Raw genomic sequence first — 23899 nt, 5'->3', positions numbered from 1 at the left:
ATTTACCTCTCAAGAGCCATGCTGTCAGAGAGACGTCCCGGGTCGGGGTGAAAGACTGGACCTTGAACGAGCAGGTCTCGTATCGGCAAATGCAGCGGGGGAGCTACTAAACGGTTCTGAATGGAGGGAAACCAAACCCTCTTCTGCCAACAGGGTGCTATCAACACCAGGTCTGTCCTTGACTGAGCCAATTTTTGTAGAACTCTGGGAATGAGTGCTAGTGGGGGAAAGGCATAGGCCAGCCTGAAATCCCACATCTGTACAAAGGCGTCTACTCCCTCTGCTCCCTGTTCCTTGGAGAGGGAGAAAAACCTGCGGACCTTCGCATTCTTCCGAGAAGCGAATAAATCTACTTCTGGTCTGCCAAAGTGTCTGCACACCAGGGCAAAGACCTCCTTGTTCAGCCCCCATTCTCCCTGAAGGATGGGTTGTCTGCTTAGGAAATCGGCCTGAACATTGAGGGACCCCTTTAAATGTACCGCTGAGAGCGAGAGGATCCTCCCCTCCGCTTCCTCTAGGATCTCCTGAGTCAACCTCCTCAGCCTGTCTGATCTTGTCCCCCCTTGGTGGTTCAGGTAGGCAACCGCGACCAGGTTGTCCGAGAGGATCTGGACCTCTCTGCCCTGAAGTTGCTCTTGGAAGGAGCTTAGCGCCTTGCCTACTGCCAGAAGTTCCCTGAAATTGGAGGACTCTCTGGCTTGGCTGTAGTTCCAGGACCCCTGGGTATACCGGTCTCTCAAGTGAGCACCCCAACCCCAGGCGCTGGCGTCCGTGGTTAGGACCAGTGGTTCCATCTGGAACCAGGAGCGACCCCTCGACAAATTGTCTGAGTCGAGCCACCACTGTAGGGAGAGAGCAACCTCTTCTGTGATAGACACTCTTCTTTCCAACGCTTCTTTTCTTCCTCCCCAGGAGGCAAGAAGGAAGGCTTGGAGTTGCTGAGAATGGAGTTGCGCCCAAGTCACTGCCGGTATACAAGAGGTCATGAGACCCAAGAGTCTCATGATATACCTCAGGGAGGCTACCCTCCCTTGGAGGAGGGTGATAACTGTAGCCTGGACTTTCGCTACCTTTTCTGCTGGTAAGAAGACCCTCTGTGACTGCGAGTCTATCAGGTAGCCCAGGTAAAGCTTGGTCTGAGATGGAGTAAGCAAGGACTTCTCCCGGCTGACCATCCAACCCAAGGACTCCAGGGTCCTCAGCACTGTGTCCCTGTCTCTCAAGGTCTGCGTTTGATCCACCCCGTAGACCAGTAAATCGTCCAGGTAGGGTATCAAACCTATTCCCTGGAGATGTAGGTATGCCACCACCTAGGCCATTACCTTTGTGAAAACCCTTGGACTGGCTGCTAGACCAAAGGGGAGTGCCCTGAACTGCCAATGCTCAATTTTCTGCTGCATCTGTATTGCGAAGCGTAAGTATTTCTGGTGTTCTGGAGCTATGGGTATATGCAAATATGCGTCTTTCAGGTCCAGAGTGACCATAAACACTCCTGCCTGAAGAGGTCTCCTTACAGAATAGATGCTTTCCATTCTGAACTTTTTGTGTAATAAGTAACGGTTGAGACCTCTTAAATTTATTATCAACCGAAACTTGCCCGAGGGCTTCGGAACCACGAAAACATGCGAGTAAAAGCCCTGGGTCAACTGGCTGACTGGCACCGGAGCAATAACGTCTTGCTCTGCCAGTTCTCGTATACTTCCCAGCAGACCCTCTGCCTTGGTAGGATCCCGGGGGAGAAAGGTGACCAGAAAATTTTGTGGAGGAGACAGCTGAAACTCTAGCCTGTACCCCTCTTAGGAGGCTTAGAATATATGGACTCTGCGTAACCTTCTGCCACTCGGAAAGGAAACCGCGGAGCCTTGCGCCTACCTTTACGGTGGCGTCATTTGGCTTCCTTATGGGAGGGAGCAGAACCGGAAAAAAGGATCGCACCTTTTCCCTTTCCCTTCCCAAGACCCCACTTTTTCCTCTGGTCGCTTCTCCCCTTATGCTGACCTCTTGACTGGGGGGCACGAAAAAATCTCTTGCCCTTCTCTTTTTTTAGGTTTCACCGGGAATTTCTTTCCCCTCTCTGTGGACCGGGAGAGGACCTGATCCAAACCTGAGCCAAAGAGCAGGGAGCCCTCAAAGGGAATCCCACAGAGACGAGACTTAGAGGTGAAGTCCCCATCCCAGGTCTTTACCCATAGGGCCCTCCTAGCGGAATTTAGAAGTGCCGCTGACTTAGCTGTGGTTCTGACAGTCTCCACCGCTGCATCTGCCACATATGTTACTGCTCTGCTGATTACCTCCAGCGAGTCTACAATCTCTTTAGCCTCTTTGTTACGCGAGACGTGTTCCATTAGTCTGTCCAGCCACGCGTCTGCATTTCTGGCTACACAGGCCGAGGCTAAGGCGGGAGCCATAGCCGCCGCATTTGCCTCCCAAGCACTCCTGAGTAGGATCTCTGACTTCTTGTCCATCTGGTCCTGAATGCTTCCTGCATCCTCAAAGGACAGATCGGACCTTTTGGATACCTGTGCTAAGGCTGCATCTAGGCGGGGAGTCTTAAAGAACCTCTCTTCCTCCTCGTCCTTGAAAGGACACCTTCTCTTCCAGGTTTTTAACCTAAGAAGCTTGCGTTCAGGCTCCTTCCATTCCCTGAGGATTATATCCTTCAGGGACTGGTGCACAGGAAAGGTTCTGGCCTGTAACCTCCCTAGGCCTCTATACACCCTATCCTGGGCTGACACCTGAGTAGAAGGCACTTGTATATCCTCTGAGGCATAGATGGCTTTTAATAAGCCTTCCATATCATCTGTCGAGAACAAGAGACCTCCAGGCTTAGCCTCTCCCTGGCTATCCTGGTCCGAATCCTCCTCCCCAGTACTAAAATCTGGGGCCTGACCTTCCTCTGCCTCGGATATAAAAGAGACCTGGTCCTGGGAACCCGTGTAGGACGTAGATAAGTCTTCTTGTGAAAGAGGGGTATCTCTCCCAGAGGGATACCCTCATCCCGACCTTTCTCCAGTGTAGCACGGAAGGCCTGAAGGGTAGCTAACATCTGACTGTAAGGCCCGACAATCCTTCACTACCTGAGTGGTCTCCTTGCCAGCGAGCTTTAAAATGCATCTATCGCAGAAGGGCTTGCTGTGGTCTTGTGGCAGCTTAGAGTTGCAATACCCGCAGCGCCTGGACTTAGAAGTAGCCTTACCCTTGGACCTACTGGCTGACCCCTGGGCAGAATCCTGGGTCCCCATCAGCTACACATGTCCTAAAGGAGAAGGGGGTCTCACAGAGTACCTTGCTCCTACAATAAACAGCCGGATCACTCACCCCCCGTGGCAACCTCGCTGGCTGTCTGCTCGGATGCCCCTTCCATGTCCATGGCGTCTTCACTGCCCCGCAGGATCGCAAAGGTGGACCGAGTGCTGTCCTGAGCGTCCCCTCCTGTTTGCTGCCGAGGATGTGTGGTCGTGGGCCTGGATCTGCGGCTCAATCCGTCTCCAGCCCTGTCCGTGCTGCCTGGGTGCTTTCCCCTGCACCAGCTACAGCGTCTTGTCTTGTATGGTGAATGGCGCCATTTTTCAAGAAGCCCGTCGCCCGGAAGTGACGTTCGGACGGCGCAACGGACTTCCGGGCATGCGCAGAGACGCTGTAACGCACGCCCTGTACCCAGCACCATGCACCGCAGACGGAGCCCTACACCGACGCTGCCTGAGATCCAGGTAAGGGGGGCAAAACAGTACAAACGGGGAACAGAGCTGCAAAAAACAACTCCCCTGTTTATGCAGCCTGTACTATTCCTGTAACTAGGCAGGAACTTACACCCCCCCACCCCCCGAGGGTCTCCCATCCGGGTGGTGACCTCTCTGGACTTACGCAGGCTCCCTGCCCACTTGAGCCCAGCTGGGGGAAAAAAAGGGGTATAAGAAAAAGTAAGAGGTCACCGACCCCCCTTTTCTCAGAGTCCTTTCTCCGGACGGGGGACAGCGCTATCAAGACAACTCCCCTGTCTTGTGAGCCTGTAATTAGTCTCCCTCAGGAGACGCTTACCCCATGGAGGTCAGTATCCGACCTTACCTGAGACTACCGCAGACTCCCTGTCTGCTCGAGTCTCAAGTTCTGGGGAAAGATTTTTGGAGAAAAAAGGTCCCAGACCCCTCCATTTAAAAAGAAAAAAAAAAAAAAAAAGAAAAAGTAACTTGGTTTCGCTGCCACTTGTGGGAAACACAATCAATAACTGAGGGTCTGAGGGAGGGGTGGGGACTTTTGAACTTGTTGTTGATTGTGTTTCCTGTCAGGTGGACCAGTCATCTCTCAGGTGTGCCGTCCTGGAAGATGACTGGAGAAAAATGTGTTTTTTCTAAATTGACTTTCTTTTTTGTTTATAGGGCAAAAAAATAAAACCACACAGGTAATCAAATACCACCAAAAGAAAGCTTCAGTTGTGGGAAAAAAAAAATTTGTTAGGGTACAACATCACAAGACCGCGCAGTTGTCATTTAGGGTACAACATCACAAGACCGCGCAGTTGTCATTTAAAGCGATGCAGTGCTGAATCGCAAAAAGTGCTCTGGTCAAGAAGGGGGTAGATCGGCTGAAGTGGTTAACCACTTTAGTTTCCTATTTAATACAATTAGACATTCGAGATGACCGAATTGGTAACCGACTATTTAGAAGACATCAAAATTAATTTAAAAACCAGCAATAAAAACCATTTAGCTGGTAAAAAAAAAAAAAAAAAAAAAAAAAAAAAAGGGGAAGCTTTCCACATCTGTCCAAACAGCAAAGAATGAATATAACAAATATGGTTTAAAAAGGAGAAGTTTTGGCCCTACTTCTGTAGGTCACAGGAATGCACTTTGTTCTGCACTCCAGTGACTTTTATTCAGAGCACTGTCAGCTGACGTCACTCAGCCAGTCCAGACTCCAGAGATCCCAACTTTGTCAGGACCCATCCAGATGCCTGGATGGCAGCTAGCTCAGCCTCCCAGCGAGACGCTGACAGCCTAAACCACCCACTCCCACCTCCCCCAATAGGACAGTGCTCCAGTAAGCACTGGATGGGCACAAGAGTTGTGACTGACAGACGCTTTTCTCAGTGAAGCCAGAGAACCAAGCAATTGGCAGTCTGATTGCTTGGTTCTAGGTCTTCTAGGCGGCTGGATACCAATGCTTCAACCACCTAGGCGAGTATGCAGGCTGCCTTCAATGCCATACTACTCTTTTGAAGATCACATGTCGTGGAAAATTACTGCAGAAAACCAGTTAATTCCAGGGGTCTCCATACTTTGCCACTGTATACAATAAAGCCAGAGAAAGAGGAAGGGAAGCAGGACCCCCATCCTCCCATTGAGAAATGTAAATATAAAAAAAAAAAAGACACGTTCCCCAAAACAAGTATAGAGTTAGGAAAAAAATAGCAAGTAGGGGAGAAAGCAGGGAAAAGTGAAGGGAAAGGGGGAAGAGGAAGTTCAGAGGCCGCTTATTAGTCCCAAGAGGTGGGCAAGAGAAAAAGGGGCCTTCTCAGACATTCCGAGCAAGCAGTAAACATGCTGTGTGAGAAGGAGGGGAGTAGTCAAGTCTTTGTTGCCATAAGAAAATAAATATTGTGGGTACCCTCCAAGATCATGGTTCATTTTTCAGTGACAAATTTATTCTAAATCCTGGGATGTAATTTATTCCAAGCTAGAGGTTGGCGTCGGTTTACCAGCTATAAAAATGTGTGATAAATGATATGGTCTCATCTGGGGATATTGTTTCTTGTAATGTTGAGAAGGGCTTCCCACAGATCTTTGGGGACATTCATTTCCAGTACTGAGTTAATCATTTTCCACAGGCAAGCCCACCATATACGAAGCATGTCACCCTCTTCACAACACCCCCTGAAAAGTTGCTGGATAGGTTGAGATTTAATTAATCTTGTTTGGGTAAAATGCCAGTGGTGGAAAATTTTTAAGAGTTCCCCAGCGCTTGTGTATTTCAAGACCTTTTGATCATTTCAGCCATTCAGATTTATTAAGGACTCAGTCCCAGAGGGTGCAGTAAAGTGAGGCAGTGTCAGAAGCCTTACCCCAAAAGGAAAGAATGTGATGCATAATGGACATGGATTGGGACTTTTAACGAAGCTATGGCCTGGTAAGGTCATGTGCTTCCATCCCACGGGACTTTAAATGAAACTATGGCCTGGTAAGGTCATGCGTTTCCATCCCTATTGTATTCAAAAAAAGAGGGGGGGGGGGGGGGGAAACAAGGGGGACATTGGGACTTTACATGAAGTATGTGGTAGCAAGAGAGTACAAGGTGAACTAATAGGAATTTTATTGATCGTTGCAATTAGATTTACAAGAAATAAATAAATACAATGATAAACAAAGTAATAAACAATGCATGATAATGGTAATAATGAAAATAATAATACAGCATGATAATAACATAAATATTACAAAGTATCATAATAATAAAACTCCAAAGTTCACCGCAGCAAGATTGAATAAAAGCATATGTAAGATAATGTCTGCAGGACCAAGGTCTTTGTGCACCAATTAGGGTAATATCAAAATCTGAATGTATTCAAAAGAAGCACGGCATATGATAGCTCTACGCACGTTTCGTGGCCTTTATACCACTCATCAGGAGCAGAGCACGTGTTCAATCTATAATAAAGAGTAATATGATATTCAGAAGTAAGGTAAATAAAAAATAAAAATAGTAATGAAAACGCATGAAAAAAGGTTAGGGTAAACGAGTCACCCACACCTAATACATGCTTACTCACTTAGGTAAGTGCACTGATAGTCTAGTAGGTGGGTGCCGCAAGCCGTCCAAAATACACCCCCAACCGGGAGCCGTGGTGGGTAACTCAATGGAGATAGCCACAAGGCCGCAGCGCAAGCAGGCATGGAATCACCACGAGGCACTTCTATAGAGAGTGAAAGATTAGAACCATTAGGAGATATGCAAGGTGTGAAGATGGTGAAGGATTAAGAAAGATAGTAAGGGGAGCTGAATGTTAAGAAGAAAGAGAGAATATAAAAAAGTTAGGGCTCACCGGGCAAAAGAGTGAGGGGACCAAACATAGGGCTGTTAGCCATAGGAATGCAGTGAAGGAGTGAAAGATTTAATTAAAAGACTGCATGTGATCTGGTGTATAAAAAGCCTTGAGTGACCACACCCTCTAAAGAGCCGCCCCCATGAGTATCACCACAAGTCATCCCACCACCGTCACGCCGCATGGCGAAATGGGGGGAGAAGAGGGCTTCCGCCAGCCGGATAGTATATATGACGTCCTGCTATGACGTCCGGCTTCCATCTCCATTTCCGGGAGCTGTGACGCACACTGATAGTCTCCTCCCATCCTTTGCGTCATTGGACGCCTGATGGGTGGATGCGTCTCACTGTGCGTCGACGTCACGCAATTCACGCAGGATGTGCAGCGTTCTTTTATTGCTGCTACGTCCTTGCAGTTGAGTTTTACACACTGCTGGCACTATGGGGGCAGTTCGGAGCCGCCAGACTGGAGATATATACTATCCGGCTGGCGGAAGCCCTCTTCTCCCCCCATTTCGCCATGCGGCGTGACGGTGGTGGGATGACTTGTGGTGATACTCATGGGGGCGGCTCTTTAGAGGGTGTGGTCACTCAAGGCTTTTTATACACCAGATAACATGCAGTCTTTTAATTAAATCTTTCACTCCTTCACTGCATTCCTATGGCTAACAGCCCTATGTTTGGTCCCCTCACTCTTTTGCCCGGTGAGCCCTAACTTTTTTATATTCTCTCTTTCTTCTTAACATTCAGCTCCCCTTACTATCTTTCTTAATCCTTCACCATCTTCACACCTTGCATATCTCCTAATGGTTCTAATCTTTCACTCTCTATAGAAGTGCCTCGTGGTGATTCCATGCCTGCTTGCGCTGCGGCCTTGTGGCTATCTCCATTGAGTTACCCACCACGGCTCCCGGTTGGGGGTGTATTTTGGACGGCTTGCGGCACCCACCTACTAGACTATCAGTGCACTTACCTAAGTGAGTAAGCATGTATTAGGTGTGGGTGACTCGTTTACCCTAACCTTTTTTCATGCGTTTTCATTACTATTTTTATTTTTTATTTACCTTACTTCTGAATATCATATTACTCTTTATTATAGATTGAACACGTGCTCTGCTCCTGATGAGTGGTATAAAGGCCACGAAACGTGCGTAGAGCTATCATATGCCGTGCTTCTTTTGAATACATTCAGATTTTGATATTACCCTAATTGGTGCACAAAGACCTTGGTCCTGCAGACATTATCTTACATATGCTTTTATTCAATCTTGCTGCGGTGAACTTTGGAGTTTTATTATTATGATACTTTGTAATATTTATGTTATTATCATGCTGTATTATTATTTTCATTATTACCATTATCATGCATTGTTTATTACTTTGTTTATCATTGTATTTATTTATTTCTTGTAAATCGAATTGCAACGATCAATAAAATTCCTATTAGTTCACCTTGTACTCTCTTGCTACCACATACTTCATGTAAAGTCCCAATGCCCCCCTTGTTTCCCCCCCCCCCCTCTTTTTTTCCAAAAGGAAAGAAGTATATAAGTGATAATGTTTAGTCAAATTAGTTTTAAAGTGCCTTAAAAGGTTGTAATTTCAAAAGGAGAATCATTGTTCCTTAACAGGGATTCCATTAGGTATCTTATTCGTATGTTGTTTAGTAGGGGGGCTCTGAGTTTCTAATTTTTGTGCAAAATCAGCAGTTGATCAGAATAAAAATGCAAAAAATATTGCAACAACCAACATTTTATTCTGTAGGGTCTCAGCAAAAAAAAAATAAAATAAAAAAAAAAGTATAATATAAATATTTTTTTTTTTAATATCATGTTTGGGGGTTGCGAGTAATTTTCTACCAATAAATATTGATTTTTAACTTGTAAGCAGCAAATGAGTTTAGGTCTTTAGGTTAAACTGCCCTCACTGGAAGTGCATCCCTTTGATCTAAGAACGAAATGTTACTTTGTTTATAGTCATCCCCGATGTTGTGATAAAACTTGGCAGGCTGCCTGGATTTTTGCTTTAAGCTGTCAGAGAACTCTCTGCACTTGTTAGATAGAATCGGGAAATGCTGATTTAAGACCGTGAAGGGAAAAGAATCACAATTTCGATTCCTAACAATTAATCGTGCAGCTCTAATTAGGTAGTAGACTGTGGTAAAATCGTTCTCTAAGATTATATTTATTTGTCCATGCCAAGAGAGGACAGAGGACAATTGAAAAGATGAAGTAAAGGAAGGTGAGGCAATATTAAATTTAGCTGAATATTTGATGGAATCTAAGATCACCAAGGTATGGGTTTAGAACGCATTGGATTAATATGCATAACATCTAGAAAAGTCCATAAAGGAGTTCGCCTCCGAAACGCAGAATATTAAACCATCCTTATTCGCGGATGATGTTCTCCTAATTCTCACCCATCCACACACATCCCTACCACACCTTCACCACATACTATCCACTTTTAGTAGCCTCTGGGGTTTCAAAATTAATGATACTAAAAAAGCAGCATTACCTATAAAACAAAACACCAGCCCTGCTATCTTCCCTCCAAAGTATGTATAATTACCCCTGGTATCCTCACTCAAATACTTGGGGGGGTTCACCTTACTGCTTCCTATGATACTTTATATAAGGCCAATTCCCCCCCCCCCCCTTTCATAAATTAATCTTTTGCTGACACACTGGACATCTCTCCCCCTATCCCTGTTGGGCCGAATCAACGTTCTCAAAAGGTCTATCCTTCCTAAGTTATTATATTTGTTTGAAACTTTACCAGTGGCAATCCCTCTGTCGCAGCCGAAATCCCTTCAAAGGCGAAGCCTCCATTTTATTTGGAATAACACATCCCACAGGTTGGCAGGGACGGTGGTCCTGGCAGGCCCAGATTTCATCAAATACTATTATGCCTCACACCTGAGAGTTCTTACCTCCTGGACCTCCCGGAAGGCCCCAGATGGTCAGAAATAGAAATGAGTGTTACAGCCCCGGTTCATCCTTGCTACATGCTCTGGCCTTCCACTGCCCTTCATATGCCCCAATTATGGAACATATACCTAGCTCCCATGTTGTTCACGCTGAAGATTTGGAAAAGGTGCGCTGATCGCTTTTCCCTATCCTCACCGTGTCCACTGCTTTTGAATATCCTATTTAAACCAGACATCCCAGATAGCATACAGTCGTAGGACAGGCTACCATGGACCCAAGCTGGACTTTTTCCCAACTCCGACATTTTGTTAACCCAACGACACGCCATTTATTGACTTTTCCCACCTTGTAAAAGCAACATCAGATCCCCCAAAAGCTTCTACATTCATACTTTACAGATCAGACATTTTTTCTCCACCAGATCCCCTTCTGCGACTCTGGACAAACCAAAAGACTTTGAGATCCTATGTGCTAAAGGTCCTTACAAGCCCCGACTGATCTCTACCATTTACACAATATTGCATGAAGCTATTCCTATGATGGTAAATACTCACCACTACATGAGGAAATGGTCTCAGATTTTATAGCACAATATTTCCCTGGTGGATTGGGGGAGCATATGGGAGCACACTTCCAGAATCTCTCGATGTGTGACCCACAAGGAAACTGCATACAAAGTCCTAATGCACTGGTACAGGACCTCAGATATTCTACATGTCCTTAACAGATTTCAAAGCAATGCTGGAGATGTGGTGGGGAAGTCGGCTCTCACTACCACATTTTTTGGGACTGCCCCCTAGTCCACCAGTTCTGGCTCCAACTCCAAAATCTGTTAGAAACACTGGTGGGCATTCCTATTCCCCTGACGCCCATGCATTATCTGCTAGGCCTCCCTTTTCCTGGTATTTCTAAGGCCTTGCGCAGATTGTTGTCCATCTTATTGGCTGCTAAAAAGGGTCATCCCCAGGTTATGGTTGTCTATCTCTCCACCAACACTTCCATTCTACGTATGTCTGCTACAGTGCTGATCAATTGCGGAACACTTGACAGCCATAGGGGAGGGAAAGGTGCAGAAATTTTCTAAAACATGGTCAACATGGAATGAGTCTATATGGCTCTGATGGGACTGACCCCAATTAGTTAAATCTGGATACATACATATCCCCGAGAGAAGGTCTGAATTCTTTTTCTTTGTGTACAGCTTTGAGGTTAAATGGTATGTTTACAGTTTGTCGATAACCCCCTTAAGGATACGGTAGAGGGCCGCCTCAATTTCTATTCTTTAGGGATGCGACAATCTCTCTCCCCCTCAAACTAATACTTTAATCACATCACTATACCTCTATGTGTTCAGATTTTGTATGCCCTGTAATCAAAGTATACCTGCACTGTCTCGATATGTTAATATTTCATGTATATTTCCTTCTGTATGTTGAAAATTTAAAATAAACTATAAAAAAAAAAAAAAAAAAAGTCCATAAAGGCAAGTCCAGTAAAGAAATTGGACCAGGGCTGTGATCTGAGCAGCCTTGTATGATACTTCAGTATCAATTATAGCACCACCATAATATACACTCCCCCTGGAAAAGTGTGTAGGTTTGGAGAAACACAGAGGCATTAGCAACTTGGCAGTTCTGTTAGAAGTAAAAACTACAGTATAGGCAAAATGTTTCCCATTTTGGATAGAGTAAGAGGGCTATAATAACCCCTGTAAGGGAGATTTACCTTCTCTTCCCGTCCTATATCCAAAACAGGAAGTGAGAGAAATTCCCTAATTAAGGGATATGTGCCGGCACTGACCAATTAGAATTATCCGAAATGTCCCTCCTGACGAGGTACATTTTGGACATTCAGAAAGAACTAAAACAGAATTGAAAAGGCGAGAAATCTTGTTTAGGTTTTTAGATTTTTAGGTTTTGCACCTGTTGCAAATTCTCCTCCACTTATAATGGGTTGTAAAACCGCTCATATACACCAAGTGAAGGGAAAAGCCTCAGGTGATCAATATAAAACCAAAACTTCCTACATAGGTTTTACTTTTTTATCTGCATTATTTTGTCTACAGCCCTTCAAACCCACAGAATTGTGCTAAAAATGCATTTGGGAGGAGTACAGAGGAGGGGGTAGTGAGCTGCAGTTACAGCTTTTCTACACTGTGTGAGAGCTGATGGGAGGAAAGGTCCCTCCACCCTCCACATAGGCTGAGGAACTAAGGAACATGCAGAACTGTATTCTGAATAGACAAACGCCACACCAAGGTCTCTCAGTTATCTATCTATCTATCTATCTATCTATCTGGAAAACCTCTCAGAAGTGACTCCAGAGAGGAACGAAACTTAGAGTTGTGGAGAGAGACAAGTAAACACTGCAGATATATGCGCTTTCAAATTTCATGACTGTTTACAACCACTTTATGGCTCCGTTCACATCTTGGGGTACCAGGCGACAATCTCTGTTCAATAAGGACATAAATCAATAAGCTATTTTGTAGGTGCAATCAATACAGGCTTATTGCAATTTCTTAACCAAAAATATGAATACATATCGGCCTAAACTGAGGATTTTTTTTATTGAATTTTTTTTATAGAAAAGTAAAAAAATAAAAATAAAAAAAAAAGAAGGTGGTGTTTTCAAAATTGTCGCTCTGTTTATAGCGCAAAAAAAACCAAAAAAAAAAAACCAAACACCACCCTGTTCAGGATTTATTTTTCTCATGCACCGAGTAGCATTCAAAATTGTTGCATTTATCCACATGAAAATCACACGCACTGCATGGAGTGAATGGGCACTCAAGTATTTTGGATAAAAACACTGAAATTCAAAACCCAATAGGCTATACAATAAATGGTGACAGAAGTTTCCTTACCATCATGTGGTGAGGTTTTCAATCTACTACATATGCCATATACATCTCCATAGCATTCTTGAATTTTCTGTAATGCATCTGTGGATCTTAATTCCATAAGGTCCCGGAGCCCTTGAACATTGATCCCAAATTCTCCACCATGGTTTGTTTCATTTGTAGAGTTTTTTACACCACTGTATGCAACCGAATTGTTCGCCATTTCTGCCACAATCCCCTTGGGCAGGCAAATAGGCAGAGAAGGTCAGGAAATCCAGCTGGGAAGGGGTCTTCACAGCCCAAAAAAAAAAAACGAAGCCTCTTGTCAAACACTATATCACGTGCATTTTAAGGGATATTCAAAAAGCTTGAAGGGTAATTCCACAGATATGTCTTGAATACTGTTCCATGGTAAACAACGGCATTATTTTATGAAATTGCATCCAGAAAAGTCTAGGAAGAGAAGGGAAAAAAAAAAGTTATTTTACAGATGTGAATATGGTCTTAGAGTTTGATGTGGAAGTGTGCCTTAAAATCAATACTAAATCACAAGCTATTTTCACATACAACTTAATAAAAGCTATTATACTACCCCATTACTAACATTCATCGTTTGAGGACCAATCTGACATAATAGGTGGTCCATAGTCTCACCATAAGAGGTTATGCAGCAACTTAAATATAGTTTGTAAAACAAAAAAGCCAACTGACAAATTGATATGTTACATTCCACCCTGTGATTTTGGATGTTAAAATGTTTAAAATTAGCATAGTGTTATGTATGATCGTAGTCTTACAAGACCATACAATTAGCATTCCCAGATATTCAAGAGAGACATGTAAAAACTGAAAAAAAGGACAAGTCATTTTAAAGCCTCCTTCACACTATACATGCAGAACTGATGGAAAAAAAACACAGATTTGACTTGCGTGGGGCTTGTTCACACCATATGAAGAGACGCCACCATAACCCTTGTATTAGTTATGTTTTTTCCTGCGCAGAAATATGCAAGGAAAAAAAAAAAAAAAAAAAAAACCCCCACACTCCACAGCCTCTATATGTGCCCTGTTCACACCACAGTGTTGAAGTCATGTCTTTTCTTGCGCAGAAAACTGTATACATCGCACAGAAAAAAATTGCACCGGATACCAGTGTTATGGTGTGAAAAGGGCACATACCTGTAAAGAACAATTGTTTTCTTTGTAGGGACCAGTGCAGAAAAACTCACGTCTCTGCACATTGTGTGAACGAGGCCTAACGTTCAATACAGAATTCAAGTTAAACCACCTGTGTTCACAAGGATCTCAAACACATCTAAAGTCGGTCAGAATACTAATCTGACTAGAGCAGTGGTTCTCAACCTTCTAGTGCCATGACCCCTTGATAAAATTGCCCAAGTTGTGGGGACTCCCAACAGTAAATATTTTTGTAGCGTGGGTCGTCAACACCCAAGGCAAGTACTGTATTTAAACGGCATACAACATGCATAGGCGTATAAAATGCCCCTTCATTTTAGGAGGGAAGTTTCAGGGGAAAAAAAAATTCAAATTTTAAATAAAGCAAAATTTGAATTTTGAAGCAAAATAAGGGTCAGTGCCCATCAATACAACCTCACCAATTGCCCATCTGCAGCGTGACCTCAGATTACTGCTGCTTTGGAGGGGGCAGGACGAGCGTTATACGATTACAGTGAGAATATCCTGTTTACTCGGCGGCATCTTTAATATAAAGTCCCGCCTCTATGACTGACTTCTATGATAGACAGAACAGTGGTCCAATACCAGCCCAGGAGAGACGGGACTCCCTATTACAGAGGCCGCAGAGTAAACAGGAGATTCTCTCTGAATGTAAGCTGACACTCGTCTCACCCCCCTCCCCGTTCCGTCCTAGGCAGCCCAAATTGCAGTATCGGCGTATTACACGCACACGCTATTTGCACCCGATTTTCAGGGTGAAAAGGTGCGTGTTATATGCCAATACAGTAATTTGCTCCCCTAACCCGCAGACATTTAGTGCTCCGAGACCCTTTTAATGGCAACTATAATCACAGGTAGTGTCACCCACTGTGTCTCCAGTTTCACCGAGTCTCAGATTTTGTGTTGCCTTGTAGCAGTGATAACTATGCTAAAATCAGGAGATGGGACCTCCTCCAGCCCCTCCCACTTCATATTCCTCACCAGTGAGCTGACCTCTAGACTCTGCCCCCCCAGTCATGCCGTGAACTGAATGGGTGCCTATGAAGAGGCTGAGTGACTGGCCGCAAGCTCCAAGAACAGCCCAACTGGGTGGCCACAGGCTCCAGGGATAGACCCTGCTGGGCGGCCGCAAAAAGGCTGGGAGAGCTGCATGGGCTTCAGGAACAGCCCAGTATTCAGTGACCCCTGGCAAATCATTCGACCCCCAGGTTGAGAACCACTGAATTAGAGTAATGGAGATTACAGTGGTGTGAAAAAGTGTTTGCCCCCTTCCTCATTTCCTGTTCCTTTGCATGTTTGTCACACTTAAGTGTTTCGGAACATCAAACCAATTTAAACAATAGTCAAGGACAACACAAGTAAACACAAAATGCAATTTGTAAATGAAGGTGTTTATTATTAAAGGTGAAAAAAAAATCCAAACCATCATGGCCCTGTGTGAAAAAGTGATTGCCCCCTAAACCTAATAACTGGTTGGGCCACCCTTAGCAGCAACAACTGCAACCAAGCGTTTGCGATAACGTGCAATGAGGCTTTTACAGCGTCCTGGAGGAATTTTGGCCCACTCATCTTTGCAGAATTGTCCTAATTCAGTTACATTAGAGGGTTTTCGAGCATGAACGGCCTTTTTAAGGTCATACCACAACATCTCAATAGGATTCAGGTCAGGACTTTGGCTAGGCCACTCCAAAGTCTTCATTTTGTTTTTCTTCAGCCATTCGGTGGTGGACTTGCTGGTGTGTTTAGGATCATTGTCCTGCTGCAGAACCCAAGTTCGTTTCAGCTTGAGTACACGAACAGATGGTCGGACATTCTCCTTCAGGATCTCTTGGTAGACAGCAGAATTCATAGTTCCTTTTATCACGGCAAGTCTTCCAGGTCCTGAAGCAGCAAAACAGCCCCAGACCATCACACTACCACCACCATATTTTACTGTTGGTATAATGTTCTTTTTATGATATGCAGTGTTCCTTCTACGCCAGATATACTTGGACACACACCTTCCAAAGAGTTCCACTTTTGTCTCATCGGTCCACAGAATGTTGTCCCAAAAGTCTTGGGGATCATCAAGATGTGTTGTGGAGAAATTGAGACGAGCTTTGATGTTCTTTTTGCTCAGCAGTGGTTTTCTCCTTGGAACTCTGTCATGCAGGCCATTTTGCCCAGTCTTTTCCTGATGGTGGAGGCATGAACGCTGACCTTAACTGAGGCAAGTGAGGCCTGCAGTTCCTTGGACGTTGTTGTGGGGTCTTTTGTGACCTCTTGGATGAGTCGTCGCTGCGCTCTTGGGGTAATTTTGGGCGGCCGGCCACTCCTGGGAAGGTTCACCACTGTTCCATGTCTTCGCCATTTGTGGATAATGGCTCTCACTGTGGTTCGCTGGATTCCCAAAGCTTTGGAAATGGCTTTATAACCCTTTCCAGACTGATAGATCTCAATTACTTTCTTTCTCAATTGTTCCTGAATTTCTTTGGGTCTCGGCATGATGTGTAGCTTTTAAGGATCTTCTGGTGGACCTTACTGTGTCAAGCAGCTCCTATTTAAGTGATTCCTTGATTGTGAACAGGTGTGGCAATAATCAGGCCTGGGTTTGGCTAGAGAAATTGAACTCAGGTGTGGACAACCACAGTTATAGTATGTTTTAACAAGGGGGGCAATCACTTTTTCACACAGGGCCATGATGGTTTGGATTTTTTTTCACCTTTAATAATAAACACCTTAATTTACAAATTGCATTTTGTGTTTACTTGTGTTGTCCTTGACTATTGTTTAAATTGGTTTGATGTTCACGAAACACTTAAGTGTGACAAACATGCAAAGGAACAGGAAATGAGGAAGGGGGCAAACACTTTTTCACACCACTGTATGTTCATAAATTTGGTTACTCAATTTATTCAAACCCTAGAACAGCTGATATGGATCAATGTAAGATACCCAAATACATGTTCAGACACCTTTTCATTACAACACTTGGTATGAAGCTACTGTAGTAGAACATGATCAGGTATGGGTTTTTGTTACCATTCGGGCCCTTTCACACATGCGGACTGTTCAGATCCGTCTGTCAGCTCTATGGAGCGACAGATGTCAGCGGTGACATGTCAGCCGAGATCCGATCCGCAAAATGCAGACGGACAGACGTCCAACTTTCTAGCCATCTGGCAGATAGGATGAAAATGGACAGGCAGTCCATAATCATCTGAACCCCCCCCCCCCCCCCCCCAACAGAGGTGAGCGGTCTCTCCTACAGGTCTGTTTTTTGCACAGTGTGCAGAGACTGAGGACTTGTCATCCACCGGCTCAGCGGGGATCAACAGAGCGATCCCTGCTGAGCAAGCGGATGGCTGGATACGGATACGCATGTCTGAAAGGGCCCTTAAAGAACTATTCCAATATAACCACTTGCTGACCAGCCGCAGTCATTATACTGCGGCAGATTGGCATGGCTGCGCAGATCGCCGTAGGTGTACCACTGACTTGTACACTGCAATTTGGGGGCTCGCATGTGCCCATTGGCTGGTGGGAGAGCCAATCAGCGAGTCCAGCCGCTTGCGATCATTCCCCTGTGTGACAGAACAGGGATCTCCCATAATAAACTAGGCAGATCTCTGTTCTGTCAGGAGATGACACAAATCCTGTCCTTTTATGCATGAAGACAGGATCTGTGTGTTCCAGGCAGCCCATCCCCCATACAGTTAGAACACAGTGAAGTTACTCATTTAACCCCTTGATTGCCCCTGCTATTAAACCCCTTCCCTGCCAGTGCCATTAGTACAATGTCAGTGCATATTTTTAGCACTGATTACTAATAATGACACTAGTTCCCAAAAAAAAAGTGGCAAAAATGTCAGGTGTCCGGTCTGCCGTAATGTTGCAGTCCCACTAAAAATCGAAGCTCACTGCCATGACTAGTAAAAAAAAAAAATCAAATTAAATAAAGATGCCATAAATCTATACCCTATTTTGTAGACGCTATAACTTTACGCAAACCAATCAATAGAAGCTAATGGAGGTTATTTTTACCAAAAATATGTAGCAGAATACAAATTGGCCTAAATTGGTGAAGCAATTAGATTTAAAAAAAAAAATATTGGGTGTGTTTTTTGGGTACATCGTCGCAATTTTCAGTTAAAACGATGCAGTGCCGTATCGCTAAAAAAAAAAAATTGTTTAAACAGAGTTCCTGGGTAAAAAAAAAATATAAAAAATTTAAAGTCAGCAGCCAAAAATACTGTAACTGACTTAATATATGGGAGGAGGAGGGGCTGACATTATGTAGTTTGCACAATGTACAGTGATTTTTCCCCGGAAGTGGGAGCAGATACCTGCATTTCACAGGTAATTGATCCCCCGAAAGGTGGCAAATGTGGCACTGGAGGGGGTATTTGATGTGTGGAAGTTCGTGGAACTCTAATTTAGCTTTAATGCATTAATATAAAAAGCCTTCTGTGTGCAGCAGCTAATTTGAGCGCCATCTGTCCACGAGTGTCTCAGCCGTCCGGGACTCTGACTTTAACAGCAGGAGCCAATGGCGCTGCTGCTGTATCAGTTAGCCAATCATGAGAGGGGGCGGGATTGAACCGCAGCTACATGTCCGGACACAGGGAGCTGCAGCTCAGCTTGGGTGCCCCCCATAGCAAGCTGCTTGCTGTGGGGGCACTCAACAGGAAGGAGGGGCCTGGAGCACAGTAGAGGGACCCGAGAAGAGGAGGATATGGGCTGCTCTGTGCAAATCCAGTGCAACAGCGCAGGTAAGCATAACTTTCTTTTTCTATAAAAACAAACAAGACTTTATGGTCACTTTAAACCCTGGTGGGCTGTATATTTTTTTTCTTATGAGATTTTTACAAATGTAAGCATAAAGAAAAAAAAAATGTATATCGATCCCAAGATTGCAAGCTTCCAATGCCAATCTCCTGCAAGCGTGTGCCTAATTTAAGTGGAACTATTTTGGGCAGAGGATGACAAACACCAAATGTCTTTAGCTTAGCTTGTAACCCTGCTATGAAGGAACAGAAAGACAAGAGATTCTTACGCAATAGCTCTCCCATTTAACCCTGTATCATATTCTGTCCAAGAAAAGAACACTTACCATTCATTCTTTCAAAAAGCACCAAGGGGGATCTACTGTTAACACAGGCTGCAAATGAGCATGTTTTCATCAAGTATTGGTTATTGTTTTTGCCAAGAGATCAGGCTTGAATAAAAGGCTTTGATGAAAATTTAAAAAGCCAACGGTTAAGTAATTTTAAACCACTGCCTGAGATTAAGCTTCTGCTGCTGCTATTCTCTGCTAAGCATCTGACCTTCAACTGCACATTATCAGCAGCGAGCTCCAGCATAAGAAATGGCTCCCTAAATGATTATCTAAGGAAAGCTTCTTGGTTAATCTAATTAGTTCATCTGAGGCCTGACAAACCCATGTAGTGTGGGGTTACAGAACACAGCAAAAATTAGAGCATCCCCTTAACTGTATACGAAACATGACAAAATACGAAGAAATCACAAAAGAATTCACAAAAAAGGTAATTTGCCAAGAAAAGCCACAAATCTCCAGATAGCAACTCTAGCCACAAACCAGCCAGGCGTGGAGCAATGCTAAATATGTATTGCCAAAGAACGTTAAAGCCAAGCTCTGAAGAAAAACCTGCAGGGTACCTTCACACTTGCAAATGCACCAGACACAGATTACATGCAGTAAGACACCCAGCGGGGGATCCCGGTGATTGGCTGCAGGAGCTGTCTCCTGCAGATAATCTAATGCTAGGGGTCAGCCATGGACGCTTTTTGCCGGTCAATGCATGCAAAAAGGTCATCTACTCCTATGTTCCTCACTCAGTCCTCTTCTGCTGTCCTATGCTCCCAGGTTGTGGGGCGCCCAACGGCATCCTGTATTGTATGGGAGGATGCCAGAGCCGCAACCAGGAAGTGCCTTCAGGGAACCGGTTGCGCAAAAAAGAAGCCTGCAGAAGTAAGCAATAAGGAAAATGTATGTCTATAGCACCAAATTTGTCAACTCCTAAGTAAAATAAGCAGTGGAGATGGGAACCCATTGCAAGGGTAAAAATATTTTCCCCAGTCTAGCTTTGGACCACCTAAATCTTTTTCCTGGTTGAGATTCCTAAAGAGCAAAACGTACACGTACACACACACACACACACACACACACACACACACACACACACACACACACACACCCACCCACACACACTATTCAATAAACAGAAAATTAAACAAAAAGCGTAAATATAAATCACAAATACATAAATGAGTAAATGCCAAAACAGAAATGCTTATAAAATCGCCATAAAGGTGAAGCCTTGCACGGATAACTAAATGCTGCAAAATCAAATGTGTTCAATATGTAAAGTGTCCAAAACTCTGTAGTGGTGCAGTTTGGACGCCCTTACATTATGGGATTGCAATATTTACACTTCATTCAATATAGAAAAAACACCAGACAATGAAATAAGAACTCACTAAGTGGGTTTCGAGAGACTAGCACTGGCTCACACATTTTAGTGATTTTTTTTGTTACATCATGCATGAAGCTTGTTGATTTTTGGGCTGTTGCGTAAATTTACACACACTTTTTGCTTGCATTCCAGGAATTTGTCACTGGAAGCATACTGCCCCTAAATATCAGTAGCACTTTGTGCACCATCCAGCCATCAGCCCACACCTAAACACTTGTACCTCAAGAATTGGTGCTAACCACCCAGTGTACATAAGACCATAAAAGGAAAATCTTCCAACGACAACTATTTGTAAGACTTCTTCCTTTCTGTGTGTATAGAGAATAAAAAAAAAAAATAATAATTTAACACTGCCATTGTGAATTGTATGGGTGTGCAACTACACTTTATTGCCCCTTGCACAATGCACAATTCATACTCGTCTGACAGCACAAAGTGCTTGATATATTCTAGGACATTGCATGTGAATCTTCAGGGTTCCTGAACTATCTGATAACACCATAACATATTCTGCATGTCAAATTTAAGATTAAAATAAAGTCATTTCGCCTTTTTAGTTGTTTTGGATAGAGTAGAGTGGGATTAGAACAAGTTAGTTTTTTGTGTTTTATTTTTTATTTTTTATTTTTTTTTGTGGTTTCTTATTGCTGTCTGTACCCCCTTTAGTGGGATTCACACTATTTGTCCTGTTTACTATGATCATTGAAAAGTGAAAGTAAAAAAAATCCAAATTTTAGATTGTTCCCACAAAAAATTAATAAAGGGGAAATCTTGCAATGGGGACACTAGTTCTGGTGACTTGGGGGTCCCCAAGAAATTCCCTTTAAAAAGTGATTGTAAAGGCAAAAAAAAAAAAAAAAAAAAAAAAACACAAAAGCACCATGTTATACTTGCCTCCTCTGAGCAGTTGGTTTTGCACAGAGAAGCCTGGATCCTGCTCTTCTCAAGTCCCTCTTTGCTGCTCCTAGTCCCTCCCTCGAATGCCCCTCAGTCAGCAGCTTGCTATAGGGGTCATCCAAGCTGAGTCAGAGCTCCACGTATCCATTCAGACACAGAGCCCTGAGCTGGCACTGCCCTTAGACCCCAATCCCACCTGAGCGTTTTGTAGCTTGACGCCTGAAGCTACAAAACGCTGGAGAGGAAAAAATCCATTATTCTCAATGGAGATGGTTCACATCTCCACTCCAAGTCGCTTGAAGCCCTACGCCTGAAGCTCAAACAAGTTCCGGACCCTTTTTTGTCACGCGAATGGGGCTGATTTGGGCGGTTTTCTTTTAACATTGGTGACCTTTTGCCCTGCACAAATTTGCGGCAAATCGCGGTAAAATAAACGCCGCAAAAAAACGCTACGCGCAGGTGTGAATGCAGCCTCCCTTTCCCCTGATTGCCTGGCTGACTTTCAGAATTTTTTTTTTTTTGTATTAATAAAAAACACACACACACACACACACACACACACACACACACACACACACACACACTCATAACACCCCCTTCCCCCCCCCCATAGTGCAATGTCCCATAAATTACAGGTAGCCCAGCAGGACTAGTCACCTTTGCAGCAAAATGTCAGTAACTAGAACAGTGTGAACCATATGAGAAACTAAAATAGTAAACTTTTGGTTGCATCTAATCAGGTCAGGCTACTCAAATGTATTGAGAAGAGCTTCAGAAAGACCTGAAATTAGCAGGTACAATTGTTTCAAATGAAACTACTAAGTAATGCACTCAACCGCCATGGCCTGTATGCCTGCTTACAATGCAAGACTCCATTGCTGAAGAAAAAGCATGTTGAAGCTCAATTAAGGTTTGCTGTACAACATTTAGACAAACCTGTGAACTACTGGGAGAATATAGTCTGGTCAGATTATTTACCTAGCGACATGTATGCATGTATGCATGTATGTTAGATATTATATATATATATATATATATATATATATATATATATATATACACATATATACACACACACACACATACATACATATATACACACACACAAACATATACACACACACATATACACACACACACACACAAATAGGATTTTTTGTACTCACCGTAAAATCCTTCTCAGTAATTCACCGACCGACACAGCTCCTCTCTAACTAAATGGGTTGTATAGCCTGCCATTAGGAGAAACTAGGCAAAATTGTTACACAATACACAGAACTTTAATCCCGCCCCAGGGGGGCGGGCCCCATGCCATCAACCCTTCCCACTGCTCCTAGTAGCTTCAGTATGTCAACAAGCAGTAGAATGTAGAAAAAAATAAATAAAAAAATAAAATAAAAAAGGAGGGGGGTCGGTGCTGTGTCGGACGATGAATTACAGAGAAAAGGATTTTACAGCGAGTACAAAAAATCCTATTTTCTCTTGTATTCGACTGACACAGCTCCTCTCTAATTAAATGGGACATCCCCAAGCAGTGCCAAACAAGGGGTGGGAAAAACAGCATAAAAACTTCATCCACCATGGCAAGTGGGAACTAGTGAAACTAAACCCACCAAAACACAGCAGTGTGTGGAAAAACACCACTATATAACCGGGTATCCTCAACAGGAGTGCTCCCCAAGACCGCAACATTGCGGAAGTAATGCAACAGTGCATTAACCAAAAAACAGTACTGCGTTTATCGAAAAACCAGGAAAAATTCATTCAATTGCAACTACACAGCCGCCTGCAAAACTTTGCAGCCAAAACAGTCATCGCCGATGCACTGACAGACAACCAGGTCGCCGCCTTACACACCTGAGCGACCGACGCTTGGTGTCAGAAGGCCAAAGACGTTCCGATTGCTCTTGTAGAGTGGGCCGTGACTGGAAAGAGAGACACCTGCTCCTTCAAGGCGTAGGCTTGGAATACAATCTGTCTGATCCACCTGGAAATGGTGGCCGATGAGACCACCATGCCCTGCTTAGGACCAGCCACCGAAACTGAGTGACTTCCGAAAGGAAGCTGTGGCAGAGTCCTAACCACATCCAGAGAGCGTGAAGGGCCACCTGCTTGGGGTGCTTCGGCTTAGGACACAATGATGGCAATACAATGTCCTCATTGATATGAAAGGCCGAGACCACCTTAGGTAGAAAGGACGGTTGCGGACGCACCACCACCTTATCCCTGTGGATGACCAGATAAGGCGACTTGCAGGACAAGGCCGCCAGTTCCAAAACCCTCCTGGCCGATGTGATGGCAACTAGAAAGACCACCTTCTGTGAAAGGGTCAGAGGAATCTCCCTGAATCTCATTCTGCTCTCCCAATTCGCGGTGCAAAAGTTTTGCCCACTCAGGGTGACACCAGTGCAGATGCCAGTACAGGTCGCATGGCTGACCCCACAACCGTAAACAAGGAACGAGCCACCGCCTCAGCCTTCCTATCCGTGGGATCCTTGAATGCAGGCGTCCCCTCAACCGGG

General features: G+C 44.2%; 1 protein-coding gene across 9 annotated transcripts in view; it reads right to left on the bottom strand.

Moving 5' to 3' along the window:
- The window catches only part of ATP2B1 (ATPase plasma membrane Ca2+ transporting 1), a 275438-nt gene that overhangs the window by 192957 nt on the left and 58582 nt on the right, over window positions 1-23899 (bottom strand). For all 9 annotated transcript variants that reach the window (XM_077471059.1, XM_077471058.1, XM_077471064.1 and 6 more), the window contains exon 2: window positions 12832-13260. In XM_077471059.1, coding sequence (XP_077327185.1) covers window positions 12832-13030 — 199 coding nt within the window. In that variant the 5' untranslated portion in view covers window positions 13031-13260. The remainder of the gene's footprint in view (window positions 1-12831; window positions 13261-23899) is intronic.

Source organism: Lithobates pipiens, unplaced genomic scaffold, assembly GCF_037356315.1.
Source record: "Lithobates pipiens isolate NorthernLeopardFrog02 unplaced genomic scaffold, aLitPip1_a1.2 Scaffold_8, whole genome shotgun sequence".
NCBI classification, from domain to species: domain Eukaryota; kingdom Metazoa; phylum Chordata; class Amphibia; order Anura; family Ranidae; genus Lithobates; species Lithobates pipiens.
The sequence above is the reverse complement of the archived record's forward strand: the minus strand, read 5'-3'. Positions and strand labels throughout refer to the sequence as shown.